General features: G+C 36.1%; 1 protein-coding gene across 1 annotated transcript in view; it reads right to left on the reverse strand.

Moving 5' to 3' along the window:
* DNAH5 (dynein axonemal heavy chain 5) overlaps positions 1–22,983 on the reverse strand; it is a 133,165-nt gene that overhangs the window by 28,419 nt on the left and 81,763 nt on the right. Inside the window, exons 49-60 of the mRNA XM_050915913.1 lie at positions 22,370–22,583; positions 21,506–21,729; positions 19,765–19,960; positions 15,157–15,329; positions 12,372–12,502; positions 9,484–9,637; positions 8,445–8,712; positions 7,613–7,844; positions 5,909–6,023; positions 5,469–5,645; positions 2,134–2,337; positions 512–691 (exon numbers count right to left, since the gene is read on the reverse strand). Coding sequence (XP_050771870.1) covers positions 512–691; positions 2,134–2,337; positions 5,469–5,645; positions 5,909–6,023; positions 7,613–7,844; positions 8,445–8,712; positions 9,484–9,637; positions 12,372–12,502; positions 15,157–15,329; positions 19,765–19,960; positions 21,506–21,729; positions 22,370–22,583 — 2,268 coding nt within the window. The remainder of the gene's footprint in view (positions 1–511; positions 692–2,133; positions 2,338–5,468; positions 5,646–5,908; positions 6,024–7,612; positions 7,845–8,444; positions 8,713–9,483; positions 9,638–12,371; positions 12,503–15,156; positions 15,330–19,764; positions 19,961–21,505; positions 21,730–22,369; positions 22,584–22,983) is intronic.

A 22,983-nucleotide genomic window follows, 5' to 3' on the forward strand; every position in this document is an offset into this window, starting at 1 on the left:
ATTGTAAATACAAGCTATTCTGTGTTAAAATCATGTTTGACCATGTTCTTCCTGACTTTCATTCTTACCTTTTAACAACTATTTAGGCCTGTTTTTCTCTAAGTAACACTGATGAACAGAGTCTCTGTACAGTCTTCTTATGAACCGAGATCCGGAACATTAAAAGAACCAGATCTTGATTTTTTTCCTACTTAATTCTTGATTAAGGTAAAGCAATTGCAATAGTGAATGAAACTAGATGACAGCTGCTTCAACCCCATTCAGAAGGCGCCCAGGGGCATAAAACTGCACAATCTCTTTCATAATTTTGACAACTTACAAGTGGTAGTACATTTGAAATGTATTTTACTGTATAGTTACTATTTTCAAGATAATAAATTCCTACAGAGGCATGCACCAGTTGGAATAAGGCAGCTGATGTTTCCAGCAGATGAAATCCTAAAGTGCACACAGGTGGGGAGGAGAAGGAGCAAAGGGTGTTTGTGCGCCTCCCATTGATTAACAGACTTACCTTTAAAGGTAATACTTCTTTGTTGATGGAAAAAAATATAGCCATAGCTTTGGTCCATGAGCAAAGGCCAGCAACATTCCCACATACTCTTTTAGCTGTGTCAATGTTGTAGTCCACCATTTCAAAATAAGGGCTCAAAAGTTCTACCACTTCTTCATTAATTGTGTCCTTTGGAAATTGCTAAAAAAAAAAAAAGTGCAATATACATAATGTATGTAATATATGTAAACTATACATACAAGTATTTCAGCACACACAGAGCACTACCAAGATCACAAATGTTACTTACAAACAGCTAATATGAGTTCTCTGTCTCATGCATCTTTGAGAGCTTGCCAGTCATTCCACTCTGTTCTATATTCTTATAAAATGGAAAAAAGTTTGCCTTCATTTATGATCCTCGCTATCTTACACTATCCATTACCGTTACACAGCTAATTGTTGATACAAAATATCACTGATATCCTGCTTGAAATTCTGTTTTCCTTAAGACTGAATAAGTAACTTAACAATCTTCAAAAAGAAAAGGAAAAGCTTAGCTCTGGTTCACAAACATACATTCTACAAGACAGTCCTTTCAAAGGGCAAGCCAGCTATCTTCTCCTTGAATTACCTTACCTCATTAGTGGAACGTGTTTCAATTTTAAGAATTTATTTTGACCCTCTTTTCTCCAAAAAACATCTCTTCCATTTTCATCCCCAAAAGCTCTCAATTTTCTCCCTCAAATTTATTTTGATGGTCAAATATTCTATATAAGTTTGGTGGTCTTTGAAGATTTATTTACAAGGTATAATGAAAGTCCATCACTGATGAACTTGAAAAATAGCTGTTCCCTGAAGCACAAATAGATTTATTTATGCAGAAGCAACGAAATGTTGAAGCCCTTCAGTAAATTAAAAATCCCTACAGGTAGATGCAGTATGAATACTACATAAATGGCATCCATGGCACTACCAACCATACAAAGTTGGTCAAGCCTGCCATCCGTGATTTCCCACTGTACCAGAAACAGATTAAGTAAACTCCTCAAAATGCAGAAATTCAGAGATAATAACATCCAGTGGGGCAGGAAAAGGTACAATTTATTCTGAGTAGATTAATCATAATATTATTAGTTTAAATTATGAACAGGGATTTATTCACCAGTTACTCTTCCCATTTCCCTAGACACATGCTACAGAGCTGAAAATCCCAAATTTAAAAAAATTCTGATTTTGCACATCCTAATAATCAACTATTCTTTTGTAAGCCACTGCACAAGTTGCAATGCTGAAAATTAATGAAAAGTTAAGTACCAGAAAAAAGATGTTTTCTATCAGCTTTAATGAAACAGATAAGTAATGGCTATTCAAACCAAATGCTTAAAGCTTTGAATCATTTGTCACTGAAAGTAATTTCATTGCCTTACTTAGGAGAAACTATAATTGATTTATGACCTGACTTTGCCAGAAGGATTCAAGTTTATTTCATTATGACATACTTATTTTTAAGCCCTTAACATCTCGAATTTATTGTGTGTCTGAGTCCCCTTGCACATTTGTTCTCCTATGAACACTAGAGAAAACACTGTCCCCTGTTTTCTTAAATTAAAAAAATATCAAAAAGAAGGTTGCACAAGCACCTGTAGGTTCTGTAAGAAGTTCCCTGCTGTCATCAGTTTCAAAGATTCTTGCCATGATGGGATGGTACAGCATTTTTCCTGATCAATTTTCACATTGTTCACTTTTCGCTGGAAAAGCAGTAACACGCAGTCCATGATACGCATAATGAGGTGAGGAGGTCGACCCAGTGTGCGGACAGTGGCAATATCTGCAGGTTTTATTGTCTATGAATTTAAAACAAAGGGTAAAGCAATTACTGTTATTGTTTATTTAATAAGACATAGAGCACAAGTTCACCAACAGTATTAATCCATTGGAGAAGAAAAAAACTTATTCATATTATTTTTGATTGAAAATAATTTTACCTCTAAAAAGCATAAAGCTAGAAGGACCCTCCAACCAGATTTTCACTAAAACCTCTGAGCAACTACTAGGAAACCTCAGCTCAGCCACCTCCACAGCAGCACCTAAAAGCTTAAAACTACCGTGCACATTTTTGACAAAACAAAGAGCAAAACAGAAACATCTTGAAATTTTACCTATTTTTTTTAAATGCAAACCTATTGACCAGAAACTGAGTCTAGAAAGGAAAATACATTCTGTTGATATTTGGCAAATGAAGGTGAATTAAGGAAACCAGTGAGAAGGCCTGACACACGTATAGATTTGCACCTTCTGATTCATCTTACTGGGAATGTTCCTGTTGTAGAAGCAGGCCTGTGAGAAAAACAAATAAATCATTATAATGTATGAAAACCTAGGCCCTATTAAGTAAGGCCAAGTAAGCCTAGGGTGCAAATCTAATACTATAATTCACAACTCCAGTGTACCTCACGAATCAGAAAGGACTATCAGAAAAGTCTACTGAAGATGTCTCCTTAGAGAAGCACTGATTTGAGCAGCAGTGCATACTGCACCACATACAGAGCAAAAAACCACTGAACAATGGTAACTGCTGATGGTCAGGCCCACTCCTGTAACAGACATAACTTGGAGCTTTTTTATTCACAGGCAGTTTAATCAGCCTGAGTACATGACAGTGACAAACAGTAAGCAACAGGTTATTGCGGATGTTATGACACCTTGCTTCTAGCCTAGCACATGCCTCACTGGGAATTCATAAAGGAAGATTTTATTTACTTGTGTTTATACTTCAAGAAAGGGATTGTAAATTATTGCAGATTATCCTGATCACCTTCCTTCTGCCTGCCTTTTGTTTCCCTTCAATATTTTGCTGCTCGTTGGGTTCAGTGTGCACCTGATAATTCAGCAGAGTTTTTCCAGATATCTGTGTAGAAACTTTAACCAGTGTTTCTTAGTGACCTTTAGGAAATTCAGCCCAACCTTTTTTGCTGTCATCCAAATTGTGGCAAAAGAGTTGCATTTAATTTCAATTCATTTATATATGTACTTCTAGTTGTGCATTTAATGTGCCATTTTTATTGCAGGGCAAAGTGCAACTAAGTTTTATTGAACTTTGACAATTCTTACTCAAACTTTAAAAAATTAATCTCACTATATGTTTAAAAATGCTTATAAACTGTTCTGTACCTACCTGTCTCTTAAGGTACCATTTAGCAGTCCTAAAATATGTAAAAAATTGAGTGAAATAACCAACCACAGATTTTTTTTTTTTAATCTGGGAAGTGACCTTTATATTTATCAAACATTTTAATAGACATTTGTCTACACTGCAAGTAGAATTCCATTATAGGAATCCCTAGCTGGAAATTTGCAAATCTGTAATGACTGAGATTCATTTTTTGAAAGGTGCAGCCCTATACAGACACGTACAGAGAATTTTTTTGCTTAAAGGAGTTTCTGAATGAATGAATGCATGCTGAGAATACAGATATGCATGCTGATAGGCTTGCTTTTGTGATAGTTTTCCTTTCCACTTTAGGCACAGGCAAAGCAATTTATTATAGCAAATGCAAGAATTTCAAGATGAAGCTCAACTACCTTTCCCTATTATGAAGTCTCACAATAATGCTAGTGTAGCTTTTCCTTAAAATCAGATTGTCGTTTATTAGAATCCAAAATTTCAAGAAGAGCAGTATTATTTTGGTTTGGTAACTTTAGCCAAAACCAGGAAGTAAGCTGTAATAAGATGCAGGACAGGACACAGAACAGTAGTGCTCTTTTCATACCTCAGACACTGCCCAGTTAGCATTGTTTGTTTATGCACTTATCAGAATGCTTGACCACCTCTCGGTTTTATGGGGTTTTTTTACCTTTGTCCTGTAGCTAAGTATCAGGATCTTATGATCCAGACCTGCTCTCTTATTCCACTCTTATCAGCTGTCATGTCATCAGCCTTCATTTAGACATTTCCACTCTGCCCTTCAAGAATTATGGCAGTCAGAGATTGTTAAGCACCTCTCTCAAAGTGAAGTCATACATTCAGAAGATTCATGAAAACTTATTTATAATAGATTTTGAAGACTTTGATTTGAAGGAATGTCACAATAGTCTTTAACCATCACAACTGTTGGCAGCCTCTCAAGTGGAAAGGAAAACCTTCCAGTAAAACCACATAACAACCTTTGAGGTCTATCTGTCATTCAGGTTTTTCCTTCATTCTTTTCTATTCCTTGAGATGCCAGCTCTCTGCTAGCCTCTAGTATTAGGTTTACTTCAGATCCCACTACTGCTGCTCACAACAGAAATGCCTTGAGGGACATTCTTTTATACAGTCAGCTGAACAGACATTAAAAAAAAAAATACCATGCAAGATCAACAAAAATTAAACTTTTTTCATCACTAATGATGCATCATGTAAAGATATGGGCAGAGTGTTATCACTCCATTTAAAAAGCTTTACAAAAAGAGTATGTTGAAAGACGAAGTCCCATGGTGAACACTAGAAATCTGGGTAATGCTACAACTCATAAGAAAAAAGAAATTTTTTTTGAAGGCAGAAAAGAGTGGATCAGCAAACTTATTCAAAATGCAATTCATTGCTAAAAACTTAAAATAAAACAGGAGTTTTAGATTTGGATGGAATTATAACTGTTTTTACATGGGAGACACTTCATTCATTGCACACAAGCTGTTTTACAACAGTATCAACATTCAGTTACTGGTCTAATATCAAGCTGCAGCACATCATATATTAACTATAGTTTCAAATGAAAGTTAAAACCTGCTCTTTTCTGAAAAACTGCCTATTTTGGGTTTGGTACTCAGGTGGAAAAAGAAAAACAAAACTGAACCTAAAAAGCCTCAACATTTATTTGCATACATTTTCTGTCAACTGATGAGTTATGCGATGCACCTGCAATCTTATATTTGTTTTCAAAGAAGCCCATCTTCTTAGCAGTAAAATAATGTTATACGTGGTCCAAGTACTAACCTGTAAGGCTGCTTCTGCCTCTTCCAAAGCAGGCTTAGCGGCTTCCAACTTCTCTTCAGCAATGGCTTTGTCAACTGAGATACTGTCTACGATAGCTTGAGCTTTGTCTTTCACTTTCTGAACTTCACCCTTCACCTTCTCAGCAGCCTGTGCTTTTACAGTAACTTCTTTCAATACCTAGAATGTGAGAAAACCCACATGCCAAATATTAAAGAAAATACCTAGTTGGAAGAATGTATTAATTTTTGTTGTAAAATTTTATCTGTTGAATTCCAGAACCAGAAAACTCAAACAAGATGACTTTCGTCACTGTTATAAGTTTCCAAGATCCCTTTTTTCCCAACACTTAACTTCCTTTTACTTGATTAATATTTTCAAAATAGAAGAAATAAAAAGAGGAAAAAAATCAAACAGCAATACACTTTGAAGGCTGTACATACCATGTCAGCTTTTTCATTGGCAATTTGAAGTTCCTTTTCTTTTACCTCCAGCTCTCTGCTCAGAGCAGCCACTGACTCAGAGGCCTCTTTCAATTTTTCCAGTCCAGTATTCATTCTGGAGTTAAAAAGCAAAATAAGAAGCATGTAATTCCCTATGCAATTTACACTCTGCTTTCCAAATTATTCCATCAATAGAATGAATCACATCAATCAGAACAAAAACTAGCAAAAGATGTTTTACACCAAAAATAAAACTTGTACAGGAACTTTCACACCAGTGTCTGATGTCTTCAGAATCAAGAAAATGAACAATAAAGAATTACATTAAGAGAGTCTGTGGCTTGAAATTTTACCCACTTCTAACTCAAACAGTATGCCTTTATCATTGCATAAAAGTCCTATATGTTGGTTCCATGTATGTCACCATCCTTGTTGAGCTCCAACCTGATACTCAAAGGACTGAGTTCTATACAGCAGAAAGCATTTTCTGGTCAGCAGAATTCTGAGAAATATCTCAAATCACTATTTCTTGTTTGAGGAGGATATTGAAAAGGCTAATAAAATCAAAGTATTGAAATCAAGACCAAACAAAAGAGAGTAACAGAAAAATGGCATTGAGATAACACTTTTCTCATTCAGCATTAAAATGCCCCTTCAACGGTGCTTTTAGTCTATCATAAAGTCAGTCCTCACTTGGGACTTTTCAGACAAGTTTAAGTGGCCTCTACAGAGGCTGCTATTGCAAAGGCTAAGCAGTACTTGGACAGCTAAATAAATACAGGAGAACAGATAAAGAGTAACACCTGCCAAAGCAATTCAGACTATGCAACTAAGGTTAAGTGAAACAAACTGACATGCATGAACTAATCTGGTACATTTGAGGCATCAGAAGGCAGAAAACAGAACCAGACCTCTCTGTTTTACAAGTCTTCACCCATAACGTAACTACAGATTTCTAACTCAATTTAGCTTTGAAGCCAAAGAATGTTTCAAAGTGAAATAAACTACTTTGAGTCTTTCTTAAAGGGTTCCAACTCTTCGTGCCAATCTTTCAAAATTGAGAAGACAGTTTTTCTTAAGGGTGATACCAATTGATACACTAAATGCTAATTTTACATTCTATTTGAGTATTTCTGACATGAAGATAAATCTGCAAATAGACTTCATTAGTTTAATAAAGTATCTGAAAAGGAGAATGAATATATCAAAACCACTTTAATCTACAAGTGAAAAGCTCAGCAGCCTAAATTAGGCTCTATGATCACAAAACCAAAAATGCCAAGGGTATTTCTTACATGTTCATATCAGGAGCATAAAACTGTTTAGCAAGAAAACAAAAGTTGCTCTCTGGTAAATTAAATGATATTGTGAATATATTATGAAAGTACATGTAGATGTTTTCTTTTACTCATTAAAAATACTTGGGAACAATTTATATTCACCTTTTTTCCCCACCACCTTGCTTTTTCATACATCACTACACTTTTTCCCCCTCCAAAAATATATAGTCTTTAACTTATATGCCAAGAGCAAATATAATATTTGATCAAGTTACACCTTTACACAATTTTAGGAAATTAAAAAAAAATATATATCCCTTTTGTTGTGCAAAGAGACAAGCCATGCATTGAAACGAAGCATATCAGAATATACTTATCTGGGGAAGAAAACTACAGGAAGACAGTAGTAAACTGAGCAGTTTACCTGTTTGCTAATGTCTGCACTTCAGCATGCTTTTCTTTGTATGTGGTTTTATATCCCTGAATAAAGGACAGGTAGGACTTGGGAGTCACATGTGTAGAACGTCTGTATCTTTGAAAGTAATCAGAACACTTCTCTGCCACTCCATCCTGGAATGAGCCCATACACTGCACAATTTCCTTCTTTATATCAGCAGTGCAGTCCATATCAAATGAGGAGAGGAAATGTTCAGATACTTAGGAAAGAAAGAAAAACATAAATGTAAGTAAATATTCAGGAAAAACTCTTAGCTTATAAATAAGGCAATATAAAACATGTCAGCATCTACTATGTCAGCTTTCACCCAGCTTCTGAAACCCTAGTCTTCTTTACTCTCCATCATCAGATTCCTAACATTATTCCACACTTCTCTGTAAAAAGTATAGCCAAGGATCTGGTATTCTTTCACCTCCAAAGTGTGCAACAGCTTTTTCTCTCTGAACCTGTCTAACTGCTAGCTACCAGCGACTGGGTAATCACAGCCGCCTTCTGTATGTCTGATCACAGGCACAGTCACTAATAATCTCTTTCTTTAGTAGTATTTTGCCTTCTTTACTGATGCCTTTAAGCCATATTCAAGGGGAATTTTTCTTCAAACTGTGTTCAAAGCCTTTCCTCTGTTAGAAATATTTCAAGCGTAATACAGCAAGCTTTAAAGAAGAAAATATCTATATAAAATTTAAGAACCAAGTAAGTTTCTTCTGCCAGTGTGCTGGCAAAATTCAAAGCAGTTAAAACAACTTCTTGACCACCGAACGGAGAATTAAATATCTGCAAAGACAAAACCTACACCTACCTGCCACTAGAGCATCCTTAGGCCATCGGCTGAACCAATCTATAGTGCATCCAGAAATGAGAGCAGGGAACTTCAGGGCCCTATTTCGGAATTTTTCACCTACTGGTGAAAAGCAAAGAACCACATGAAGGTTCTGACAGACTCTGGTCATGAAGTAGTCATACAGAACCTCACTGGTTGGAGGTCTACGTGGATGTTCCTTTTTGAACGTGGGTATGAGGTCACTAATGATCTCATCTACTTCATCACGTGCAAATAAGTTTGACACCTTTGAGAAAACGGAAGATTTTTTCATGCTTTATGAGATGATCCAAAATAGAGTATATAGCATAAGGTTCATTTAATACATAGCATTTCAGGAAGGGACATACATTTCAGACAGTGAAGTTATTAGGACCCACCCCACTCCCTTAAACAAGAACTTTTACTGAAGTGAAACCATTAAACACACTGAAATCTAACTTGCTGTAAAAGTAAAACCCACTCTCCCATGTGAAAAACAAAGAATCCATGTACAATAGCTTTGCTTTCTTCTCTTACTATTCTAATAACTAGTAGAAGTTACTCTGAAACACACCCCTGAAATAAAAATAAATAAATACAAACGATAAAAGCCATCCCATCCATTCTGGACATAAATTTACCATACAAAAGCTAATTGAACACTAATGAGATATTTAATTTAACAGATAATTTTGTTTAACTTCAGTGATGTTCCCCAAGTCTCTTTCTTTTTTTAAGCTGTTCTCATGTCCCTGACAGCTTGTCAACACATTTAAAAGGGTCTGACTTAGACAATTTCTGTGTATGCAATGATGATGCTCGTTCTTAATTTTACAGTAGCTTTGTCTCACTCTAACCTAGTATAATGGATTGTTTCCATTTTTTATAATACCGTACTGATAAAAAGCACCTGAGTTTTAGTTTGTGAAAGTGTGTCCCTTGACATATAAAAAGAATATTCACATAAATTTGGTTATTTTACTTCAGAATTATAAAATTTAAAAAGCAGAAAAACTATCATGAGAAGGCATCTTACCTCTCCTGATGATAAAACATTGTTCAGATATTCCAAGAAAGACTCATCTTTGATCTCATTGTCTGTAAAAAGAAAACAGATGCCTTTGCCTTGCAGTCCTGCTGTTCTGTACAAGAGTTTCAGATCTTCCATCAAGTTTAGAGTGTTGTACGATCTACAAAAAAGGACAGTTGTACTAATATTCATGCCTTTTAAAAACAGCTTCTGGTTAAAAGAAAAAGAACAAGCAAATTTAAATAAGAAACAATCTCTTGGAATTTAAGGCAAAAAGGTGCCAAAGTCCACGAATTTTCATTTAGATTGGGAGGAAAGACATAGCTCATTTCATAGTCTTACATTAAATACCTAATCCATTCTTATTTTTCCTGCTCTCTTTTTCACCTCCCACATCAATAAAAAAAAAAATTTAAAAAACCCAACACAACCCCGCACCCCTCCGAAGTCTTACCATGCTATTTATTTCTCTTTCGCTAGAAAAAGTGAAAAGACAGACAGGTGTTGTCTCACAGGATTTTGTCATGTGCTGGGTGCAATAAGATACTTTAGATTTTATTGACTAATTAAAAAACTCAAACTAGTTGGCCCTTCTTGTGAAAGTCATCACCAATGGTGGCACTCATAATTTTACAAAAAGGAAAGAGAGCAGCAGAAAACTAAGAGATTAAAAAACATAACAATTATTTTACAAGGTGTGGTGCGTTGACCTTGGTGTCTGCAGAGTTGTTTCTTTCACGTATTCTCACTCCTCTCTTCCGGCTGCTGTTGTGCAGCAGTTTTTTTCTCCTTAAATATGTCATCACAGAAGTGCTACCACTGTCGCCAACGGGCTCAGCCTTGGCCAGCAGCAGGTCCATCTTGGAGCCAGCTGGCACTGGCTCTATCGGACATGGAGGAAGATTCTAGCAGCTTCTCACAGAAGCCTGTAGCCCCCCCCACTACCAAAACCTTGCCACACAAAATCAACACACAATGTTACACTGGAATGATCTCTCTGGCTGGATAAAGGAGTGCAATAAAAGCTGAGGTTTCTAGGATGCCCACTGGGAATTAAAACAGAGAAGTGGTTGCATGCAACTTTATTACATTATTCTTATGTAACCATAATGATCTCATGTATGACCTGAAAAATCAGAAATTGTACAATAGTTCCTCATTACTAGGGAGGAGCTCAGGAAATAAATACATTGGGTTTACGATTTTTTTCTTGATGATTATGAAGATAATTTTTTGCATTTCAGCAAAGATACCATAATCACCAAGATAAGGTTCCATATATGTGTTTATAAATAAGACACTTCAAAAGCAAAGACACCACTACAATCAGAAATGGACACAGAGAAGACACAAATATTCTATGCCCTTTTGTTTCAGCTGCAGGGGGAAATAATGATTGGAAGAGTTATTCAGTTAATTACTCAAAATTAGACAAAAATACTGACCTGAAAAAAATACTTTATTATACACATTGGGTTAGTAATATGACTATGATCTACCTTGGAGAACTAAGTGAAACCATTTAAAATCCAACAACTATTATCTTTAAGAACTCACAGACCAGGAAATTTTGGATTAACAAAGGGCAAACAATTCTATCCAAGAAGGATTCAAAATTTTTCCCAGAGGGATTTTGGCACAAATTATTAGATGTGTTTTAGATAAACACTTAAGGTTAGAAAAGCACGGAGTTTAATTTTATCAATCAGATTACACTTCTACACTTAATTGTTGACCCACTTGGACAACACCAAGGGGTTTGTAAAGCAGGATTATGTTTTATCAGAATCTTTGATGAATCTTTCCTAAAATCATGTTTATTCAAATCTTCACTCAGTCTATTCTTCATGATAGTTTCTTTAATTCATCTGGTGCACACATCGGGTTTACAAGCCTTCAGGTGTAAGGGTTCCCCAGATCTTTTCTGGACTTTGTTTTTCATGGGCTTTATATAGGCCTTCTTATGATCCTCAGGTGCCAAGGCAACTTTAAGTGGGAAGCCGCACATTACTTTCTTAATTCAATATTTCACCCTCTAGTGGCTTCATAATTCTTTGTGAATGATATCCAGCAATTTGTTACTGCTTGTTTTGTCAACTGTACTGTAGTCTCTCCTGAAGACATTCCTATTTCAGATAGATCCTCTGATGAGATCCTCACCAAGAGGCATTCCCACATGTGAATCTACAATTTCTTCTGCAGCCAACACAGCTGCAAAAGAATTAAAATAATTTAGCTTCTCTACAATGACATCTTATTTGAATGCTGAAAGTATTTCCTCATCATTGACTTGTCCTACAGACATTTTGGGAGGCACTAATTCTGAAATATTCAGAGAAGGATTTATAATTTTTTTTTTATATCTTTTGTGAGTTATGCCAAAAGAAACCACACTGGGTTGAACAATATGAAATAAGGCAAGATATACTTGGAAAAGACTGTCAAAATACTGACATATACATAAGATCTACCAAATGAATGGGCAGGGATGAGGATTCCACCTCCTCACACAGGTGTTATTTCAAATATTACAAGATAAACTCATAAAGGTATTATGGATAGATACCACCTACAAATACTTTCAGTACAGTTTAGTGCACTGTGTAAAGACACAGAGTAAAGATAACTTGACACTGCCAATATTCCTCCTCATTCTGTGAAACACACGAAACAGCTTACTACTCCAAAGATGGTAAAAGCTCAGACTTATTGTAGAAAATCAAGCAAATTTAGTAAGTCTCAAACGATTTTCATGTCTTTCCACTCTAGACAACAGTGCTCAGCCTATGTTAAGCTTGTTCTTTCTCCCACTGCAGAGACTGGGAGCCTGTTTTATTTATAGGAAGAGTTCACACACAAAGTACTTATTTACTTAAATTTTAATTAATGCTCACCTTGTTAACATTATCTGGAACGTATCGTAGCCAGCTATGAAAGATGCTAGTCTTGTCAAGCTCTGCTTTCCTGAGCCACCAACTCCAACTAAAAGAGCATTTCCACGAGGAGTGCGAATCACCCGAGAAATCTGTGTAAGATCACAGTCATTTATTGCTACAATGTGTAAAAGTTACACACCCAAAAATCCTATGCTACTGCAGTAATAAAATCATATTAGAAATGCAGAACAAATTAAAATTTTAAGGTTTAATTAAGGGGTTCTATATTACTATTCATATATTCCATGGACATTTGCACTTTGCAATATTTTCTGTAAACCTTCCAATACTATAGCAACCACTTGATTCCATCACTGTGAACTTTCAACTATCAGTAGAACTGCATCTCACACTTCCACAAAGCACAAGTAAATCTCAACTGTGATTTGTTAGTGATGTGCTATCATAGCATGACAGATTATTAAAATTGGGAAGGAAATACTAATTTCCCTAATACTATACCCTCTGGACAACTTTAGTAAGACTCATCTCTCAGGCCCCTTCATTGTGACCAGAAAGACAAGTTGTCCCAGGCATGTTAAATTCAGGACAGTCTCCAGTATTCTCTGCAGCAGGTAATAATGCTGCCTTTATAATCAAACTTCTTAAGCTTCTAGTTTACTTCATTATAAAAATGCACAATATCAGTATGAATATTTGGTCACAGTGGAACATCTCCCAGGTAGATCCCCCTTTCTTTCCCATTTCATTATTTATCTTTTAAAGCAAAAGGAGTAGCTACCTACTACTCCACGTTTCCCTTCAATTCAGGACAGTGCAATGTAAACAAACAGACCCCTTGTAATTCAGAGCAAAAAAAATTTTCAGCACTAACTGTGAATTGCACGCAGCACCCAACCCACTGTCCACAGCCAAAAAATAATGCCAAGAAATCTGGAAACAGGTAGAAGATATTACCTGATGCTGAGAAAATATGCCTTTAAGCACAGGAGACAAACTTGCTCCACACCCCATCAGTTGCACATGGACAGATACTCATAATACACAGAAGAGCCTACATTAATTTCCAGAACAGTATAGGGCCACTTGCCTCTCAAAGGCAAGGTAATACCAACCAGCTGGTTAGCAGCTGGTCTCCTCTGCACAAGCAATGACACAGAGTATTGTCTCTTCCTTGTTATTATCTTGAACATCCCCCTCTGATGCCCCTAGAATTCCATCATGCCAATAAGCAGCCTGGGATACCTATTTATTTGCCTTTCCTCTAACATACTTTTTTTCAAGTTATTAAAAACAGTCTTTTCAATTTCCTGCAGTTTTAAACCCATATATTTTACATATTGAGTGCAATGTACTTGTTATTTTTCATAGGTTAATGTTTTATAAGCAAAGATAAAATCAAGTATGAAGGTTTACTCTAAGCATACTTAATATTTAACCAGAGAAAGAAAAATAGATTTGCACGCTACCCTTAGAATACTGCTGATCACTTCAATTATGACTACTAGATCTTTTCAAGGCAGAGGTACACAAGCTGTAAATTGGAAGCTTTGTTCTCTGTTTAAGATATTCCTCAGCTTTAACTCATTCAAGTCATACTATGTCAGCTCAGATTAGGCATTACCTTAACTGTGCTTACCTAGCTTTCTCTTAGAAGCTGTCTCAAGTGTAGCTAATGCATAAAGCTCAGACCGGCACAGCTGTAAATGCTGCTTTCAAGAATATGGGATCAGAGAAGCACTATATATTAATTTTATCCAAGTGAAAGTTAAGATAACATTTCAGGTATTTACCATCTAGCTACCCAAAGAAGAGATTCCTGATGACAGGTGGCTCTTCAGTCAAAGAAAAAAAAAAAAAAGATTTTTTTGGCTAGAAGCTGAATTTATATAGTTTTTTTACTAAGAATAAACCAGAAACTTGTTAGTGAGTGTGATGATGATTTAACAATTTTCCTAAAGAAAACCATAGGAGAACATCATCCATTTTGCAGGGAAGACCTTAGAAGAAAGGGACTGATTTTGTGAAATGACAAGAATCCACCCCAAAATTTTGAAAACTGCAGATGCAATGTGTGTCAACTATAATTAAATTTAAATTGGTTTGATATTTATGACATTATTTGTTAGGAAGGTACAATCCAATATTCAGTTCTTAATAATCTATGATAAGAAATACAGATAACCTCACTGTGCAACTGAGAAACAATAGGGGTTTTAGCTAAAAAAATAAAAATTAAAAAAAAAAAACCTTCTCCTTTGTATGAAGCCTATTCTGTGTGGACAATCCCACCAAGCTGTGCTGTGCTAAAAATTATGGTCAGCTCCAATCCATATTCAAAGGAATTTTAAAAGAAATGAGCATACTGTGGATCTACAAAGGAAGTTTGGACTACATTTATTCCTACTCTGCCGTGCCTACTCCTTCATAAACAACTAATTACGTCCTAACCTGAATTTCATTTGACTCATTCCAAAGAGAGGAAGGGCTCTCAGAAGAATTAACAAGAGGAAAGGTTGAAATAGAGTTAGAATAGTTAGGACCGTGATCCCACCAGACATATAAGACAGATATACGAGAATAGTTCCATCCGGTGCACTTTCAGAAAAATTGAGTTTTAATACCTAGTCATAGAGTGACAGACAAAATATTTGCTAGCAATAAATTACTTGCTTCAGTTTTAGAAGTGATTTATCTTGATTCGTGCATATCTCCACTCATAGGTTCTGAGGGCAAGTGAACAACAACAACAACAACAAATGGCAATCCAGTAAGACTGTACCTTGACTAAATGAATCATAGCATCCTCAAAGAAAACCATGTCCATTCCAGTACCACGGATGTTCTCATTGTATGTTTGTAAAAACATATTTAAACGATTCCGTAGCTGGTGAAAGGAGTAAATTGGCTCATAGATTTTGGGAATATCTAAATTAATTTCCTCTGATTTTTCACCTAGAAGAAAAAGCAAGTAACAAAACCTTAGCAGTTTAAATGATTGACGAAGGCTTCATGTGGGGACGAGTAAGTGAAGGTAATTAGAAGTCTCTTTAACCACCCTGAATCAGGTTTATTATACATAATATTACATATTAGATGTACATATGAGAGCGCTGCCTATAGCCTGCCTACAAGGAACAGTAAGTTCAGCTGCTTAGTACTCAAAGACAAAACCAGCAGAAACTAAGGAGCCTTCTTTCTCTATATCTGAAACTTGAATGATGAAAAATCAAAATTAACTTAAATGCTAGAAGCAAAAGTAGCACCAGAGAATGAAGGTAAATAAATATTGCAGTTAAAAATTGCAAATAATTTTTTTTTTAAAAGAAAAACACTCTAAGTTGATTAAATCATTGCACTAGTGAAAAAAAATTACTACTAAAATGAATAACTACCACAACAAAAAAAAGTATATTCACTGTGAAAAGGCATACATTTGTTTCATCAAGTGATCTGAAAGCCACAAGCAATTGTCAACTCTTCCCCACCCAAAGGAAAGGAGGAAATAGTGCTGCTGTCTCATTTTTCCATTCATAAGCATTAATCATGCTTAAAGGTGACATGCCTTCATTAGTAAGAATTGTTACTCACAGCAAATAAAAATCACAGAAAGGTTGAGGTTGGCAGGGACCTCTGGAGGTCATCTGGTCCAACCCCACTGCTCAAGCAGGGCCACCTAGAGGTGGTTGCCCTGGACCATGTCCAGATGGCTTATGAATATCTCCAAGGAGAGAGACTCCACAACTGCTCTGGGCAACCTGTGGCAGTGCTCAGTCACCCTCACAGTAAAAAAGTGTTTCCTCACATTCAGAGGGAACCTCCTGTGTTTCAGTTTGTGCCCATTGCCTCTAGGCCTGTCACCGGGCACCACTGAAAAGAGCCTGGCTCCATCTTCTTTGCATCCTCCGTTCAAGTATTTATACATATTGAGGAGATCTCCCTGAGCCTTCTCTTCTCCAGGCTGAACAGTCCCAGCTCTCTCAGCTTTTCCTCATAGAAGAGTCCTTTAGTCATCTTTGTGGCCCTTTGTTGGACTCTCTCCAGTATGTCCATGTCTTTCTTGCACTGAGGAGCCCAGACCTGGACACAGCACTCCAGGTGTGGCCTCACCAGTGCTGAATAAAGGGGAAGGATCACCTCCCTCAGCCTGCTGGCAACATTCCTTCTAATGCAGCCCAGGACGCCACTAGCCTTTTTCTCCTGCAAGGGCATATTGCTGGCTTATGTTCAACTTGCTGTCCACCAGCACACCCAGGTCTTTTTCTGCAAAGCTGCTTTCCAGATGGGTGGCCACCAGTATATACTGGTGCATGGGATTTTTCCTCCCCAGGTGCAGGAGTTTGCACTTCCCTTTGTTGAACCTTATGAGGTTCTTGTCAAGGTCTCTCTGGATGGCAGCACAACCCTCTGGCACATCAACCACTCCTCCCAGTTTTGTGTCATCTGGGAATTTGCTGGGAGTACACTGCCCCATTGTCCAGATCACTAATGAAGATGTTGAAGACAACTGGACCCAGTATTGACCCCTGGGGTACACCACTAGTTACTGGCCTCCAACTAGACTTTGTGCCATTGATCACCACCCTCTGGGCTCAGCCATTCAGCCAATTTTCAACCCATCTCACTGCTCATCCAGTCCATACTTCATCAGCAAATAATTGACAAACTTCATTGGAAGAGTGCCAGCAAGCAGACACCATGGGGTTTTTCGGTTGGTTTGGTTTTCCTCAAAAAATAATAGTAGACACAGTACAATTTTGCTTTTATTTACATACAGCTAGCTCCATTAGTTTCAAGATTTCATGATCTATATGCTGCAGGATATATTTTTCCAGTTACCATAGGTCAGTCATTACTAAAAATCAGTTTTGCTAAGCCTCCTCTTACTTACCAAATAAATACGTTATTCACAACATTATCTCTAGCTGGTGGAATTAAAATCAATGAAATAAGTCATTCCAGTAAAATAAGTATTTCCCTAATACTTAGTAAAGCACTGGAAGTCAGTAGAAAGGGAAGTAAAGGTGGGAAAAAAGCAATCAAACTGTACTATATTTAGAATAGTATCTGCAATATTTTTCTCATTTTAATTTTTTCTCCATTTCCTTCTTGCATATTTTGCTTTTACAAATTAGCAGTGGTCCAATAATCATGCAGCTTCCAAGAGGGGGGAGGAAAAATTAAAAAAAAGAAAGAAAGAAAAAAAAAAGACCAAAACCCAAACATATATATATATATATAAAAACCAGTTTAAGGAAATTGCCCTTTATCACAGAACCAAACCTCTGAAAATAAAGCAATTATTAGTTCTCATTCAGCTTTCCTTTATATTGCATTCTGTGTATGCCTGAAGTCATCTTAATTTCAGAATTCTTTAGCTCTGTATTGTTTCTGCATATATGAACACTCCTTTAGATTAAGACCTAATTAAATTAACCGACTTCTTATTTTAACTTGCAAAAACACTGGTTAAACAAAAGGAGTATTCCAGGTGGAAATAAGTTTCTTGTAAGTTGAATGAGACATTTAAACAACTCAGCTACTGATAAGGAACTAATAAGGAATACAGCAAGGAGTTAAACTGTAGTGATTTTTTTTACAGTTTCAAACAATTTAAGAGAAATATATTAGCTTAATCCTGTTCTTGCAGTTTTATTATTAATGTCAAAAGACAGCATAGTCAAGTACTAAACCTAAGAAAGGGCAGACATTTACATTATTTATCGAGACAGCTAGTGTAATGTATTATTTTAAACTCTTCTCTAGTCTCAGGATTCAGAATCACAAGTATTAAATAGCAATGTCAAAACTAACTGACAAAAACCACCTTTGAACAGTTTGAGGGTCCTGAGAACACTAGCACCACTAACAATTTCTGTGAAGCTAAGATCTAAAAGTTGATGTTTGAGCTACTTCATCTCAAGTCTTCATGTTTTTATCTCAGGGACAAATACGCTGTGACTGTACAACCCAGAGATACAGGGAATATATGTAAACGTATCACTAACCTGAGCATAGGGTTATTTGAAATTGATGTCAGATGTATTTTTTAGTATATTTAAGAGCTCAGAAATCCAGTTCATGTTCTTACACTTCCAACATAATGGGCAAGACTAAATTCCATTAAAGGGACAATTAAAACAAATTTACACTTGTTATTCTTTTCACTTAAAGCCAAACCAGAAGGGGTTCTCAAGGCTCCAACAAACATATTGAGGACAAAACCTACCCTTTCTAAATGAGGGCCTCCTACTTTGTCTTTAGATGAAGTTTCATGCTAAAAGGCACATTACAGGGCAGGTACATTTAAATTGTCACCAGGAAGCAAGTTATTTTGAGAAATACATGCTTCTTTTTGCATTTATTTTTCAGCTCAACATAACGGTTTCTAGTGTGGATTCACATTTTCACATTAAAAGTCACTCTTCAGTCTCTCAATGTGTATTCTGACTTATATTTCAGTCCCTTCTACATTGCTGCAGTTTAGCAAGTTATTTAAGGACGCGTTTGACTACTTTCTCACACCAGTTTGCTTTTTACTTCTATTTGATTCCTTCCAGTCAAACATTTCCTATCCTTTACTCTCCCTTTGTCACTGCCTTCTGACTACTTCAGTTATCCAAGAAGAGATTTAAATGGCATTTGACCACTCATGCCAACCTTTTATTGCCTCCACTATCCACTGTTACAGTGATATGAACACAGATAATTGAATCATCCAATGGCTTAAATAATGACCTTCCCCAAAACCCAAACAATTGTTTTCTGTTCTTTTGCATCAAGTAACAAGTATTCCCAGGTCATTTAGCAAGGTCAGTGACACAGTGTTTTTATTTAAAAGGCACAAAGACATTGTTATAAGCCATATGGATAATTCAAGAGGTTTTACTAGCATTCAGGAGATTTTGAAATAATACTCATTTGTTACAAAATCATGTACCAGGTATTTCCTAAGAAGTACTCGATTAGCCCAGAGCCAGTATTCTTTCACCAGCTTTCTAGGGGATGGTAGCTAGAGTGCTATCCTTTGTCTAGTACTGCAGCCCCACTGCTTCAAGTCATTCATATCGCACTTCTTTCATCATTTTAGAACAATATAGACTCATGCTCACTATTTGGCAGTTTTGTCTATCTACCACACCAATGGAAATGGAAGCAAGGCTCTCCTATACAGATAACCTGGACATAAATACAGACTTAAAAATCCCACTAATATAAAGATGTGCCACAGTTAGTAACATAGACTACCTTCAAAGTCACTGGACAGAGCAGCCACCCTTGATACATAAACTTACTATGCATTTTTAAGACATATTTCTATTAGCATCTGTTTTATCATATCCCCTTCCCTATTCTTGCCATCTCCACGGTTATCAGAGTCCATCTTTACCAGTTCTTTCAGGTGCATCCCTTAAGAAGTCAACAAAGAATGCATCCGTTTCAGGATCCAGCAAAGCTTTTGTTTCTTCAAATTCCTCCTCAATGAGTTTTGCCACAGTGGCACCAAACCAGTTTACATCTTCTGAGGATGTGAAACGATCAGCAATAACACACTTACATTCATGCTTCCACAGTTTTATCAGTACCTATATAAAAAGAAAAAAGCATTTCAGTCAGATTAGGCTTGCAATGAATCTATGCCAATTTAAAAGGCATGCTTTTATTTATTATTTTAAAATCATATTAACACTAGAAAAGAAACAGTAGTATTTTGGGGTTTATTCAGGAGAGATACCTTGAGCTTCTTATTCTGCCCAATAGCATTTTAAGCTTACATTCAGTTAACTGTGCAAGAAGCCTTAATCTAGCATTCCAAAACAGAGCATATTTACTGAATTAAGATTTTATTTCCCTAGCCCTAAACCTATATCCATACCTGTTAACACATGTTTATGCACTGATAAACCCCTTTTTTAATCGGTCATTAAGTAGAAGGTGGGTGGAAATAATAGCATTATGGCATGAATAATTTCATGGCAAACACAGATGTCACTCCCAACACTATATCCAAAGTAGAGGGAAAGAAAAAAAAAAAATGTATAAGCGCTTATATTATTCCTTCTCCAAATTCAATATACCTCTAAAGTCCTTTGGTTTGGTCATAGGATGGAGAAGGAAAACCTGCCAGGTTCTTAATCCTGGCAGCACTGGTTTTAATCCTACACTATTACTACACAGTAGTAGAAAAAATTCCAAGTACTTCTTGAAGACCTCTTGTTTGAGCCTCCAGCACTTTGTACAAATGACACATACTATGTCAAGTCTCAGAACTAATATGTAAATTTATATAATCAGATTTTGAGCAATTGTTTGTTATACTTCAAAAGACATTAATTGAGAATATATATACATATAATAATCTTGGTGTTGTATATTTTTATCTTCAGAAATTAAAATCAATTCTAAAATTTGAATTTTAGATGTAGTAGAATTCAGGAGCTTATCCAACAAGCAGGGAAGTACGTTAAACATGAAGTGATTATATAACCCAAATGTATAACAAATTTTCCATGATTACCATAAACATTGCTTTTCCAGTACTTCATGTTTCAGTGCTCAAAACACTAAACGACTTTTCCTTAAAATAATTAAAAGAGAAATGACGCATAAAGTATTAAGCTTTTTTGGAAGAAAGGTAGATTATGGAAAAAAAAAAAATCACTATGACTCATTACTACTTCTTCCTTTTAAGCCGTAAACCAGAAATTGTTAGACAGATAGTAGGCAGTGACTGAAAGCCTCAAGACACTAGTGGAGAGAGGGGAACTATTTATTTTTTTAATCAATATATACACATTTTCATTGGCTTAAAATAAGTTCATTGCTTCTCATAATTTTCTTTGCTCGCTTCTTTCAATAAAACTGGCATTTGTCAGTAATAGAACAAGTAGAAAGAAGCAAACTCTCTTCTGTTAAAAGAAGTGGGTTTTGTTATAGTTATGAAACAAAGTTGTCATTTCAGTTGGCACTGTAAAAGCTGGATTAAAACATCTTTGCCTCAAAAAAACACTGAAAAACTTTTTTAATCAGAAATGATATTTTTCTAAAGCAAACTCAAATGCCAAGAAGTTAGACTCTTCATCCTCTTTGCTACACTAATTATAACAAAGCCACTGATGTGCTGCACTTACCTTTGGTTCATTGATAACTTCTGATATAGTGTTCAGCATTCCTTGCCAAATCCTTGAGAGGTCTCGAAGATTGAAGACATAATGGAACTTGGCTGGTGTGGGCAACATTTTTAGCTTGGTAATCTGCCACAGCCTGCGTGTCAGTGGAACCAATTTGGCTACTGTTTTCTTTACATCTTCTGAAAATCCCCGCTCACTACAATAGTGCCCTTCTCCAATTACACCTATGAAAAAAAAAAATTGCCAAATGAAAGGTTTTTCTAAGACATACTAGCACAACACCAAGAGCTATGATCTTCTTAAGTTTCTTTTTCTTTTTTTAATCCCCAAAACCCTTTCTAATTTGTTGAAATGGCTTTCCAGTCTTTATTCAAATCTTGATTCACCTGGTCTTAACACCATTCTGCCACCAGCTCACTGGGTATTTAGTTTTTAATTAACTGTCCATTAAAAATGTTCTTTTGTTTACCAAAATAGCTTCCACAGACTTCAAATAGCTAATCTCTTCTCTGAGACCAATATGATCCTGTCGTTTGTCAAAGTCTAGTCATTAGTCACTCATTCTTAGCACCAGTAGCACCTTAGCAACTCTCCAGCATTGTCACTAAAACTAGGAATAACCTTCACGCCACTCTTCCTAACACTTAGCATACCAACAGATTCAGAGATGTGATTGGACCTAAAAAACTTACAGATTGATGAAGTTGCAGATGAGGAGTGATTACTGAAGGAAAATGTGCTGGTAAGCAAATCAGAGTGGGATTAAGCCTCTATTTTAATCATAATGTTTATAAGTAGAGGGATAGAGAAAAATCAACTACCATTTTCAAAAATGGGATGGATACAAAGCTAATTTCCCTTTACCAAAAATTTTGTCAATGGAAGAATTAGAAGGCAGAGTACAGTTGAACACAGAAAATTGTCTCTTGAGCCTCTGTGGAATGTCATTGCGACCTCCCCCAGGGTGAATCATGGCAGCCAAAAACTGAATGTCCACAATGTTGGTAAATTCACCAGGCTTTTCCAGGTTATACAGTCCATTCTGTTCCATCAGCTGCCTAACTATCTCATTAGTGACCTGTAAAATAACCAGGTATTATATAACAGAATATTATACACACAACTGAATGAAATACAAAACATACTTAAGTACTTGAAAGACCTAATAAAGAGCATACCATTATTTTCTCCCCCAAACCCCTCCTTATTTCCTTCAGGGGAATACTGCACTGCTAGGAATAAGCATATTTAGATTGTCCTTTTCATTGGTAATATCTATGGACAAAAATCCTGGGAGTAGAGGGGAATTAGCTTAGAATTAATCCTTCATACTTCAATTCATTCTCACTTGAATGCTGCATGATTTCCAATACTGTTGTATTGGAAATACTTTCCCTTTTAACACAAAATTCCCAGTTTGTTCTCATCAAGCCCAAACTGATGTAACTTCACGCGTTGCATTTGCTACCCAATATTTT

This window comes from Gymnogyps californianus, chromosome 2, assembly GCF_018139145.2.
Source record: "Gymnogyps californianus isolate 813 chromosome 2, ASM1813914v2, whole genome shotgun sequence".
Classification (NCBI taxonomy): domain Eukaryota; kingdom Metazoa; phylum Chordata; class Aves; order Accipitriformes; family Cathartidae; genus Gymnogyps; species Gymnogyps californianus.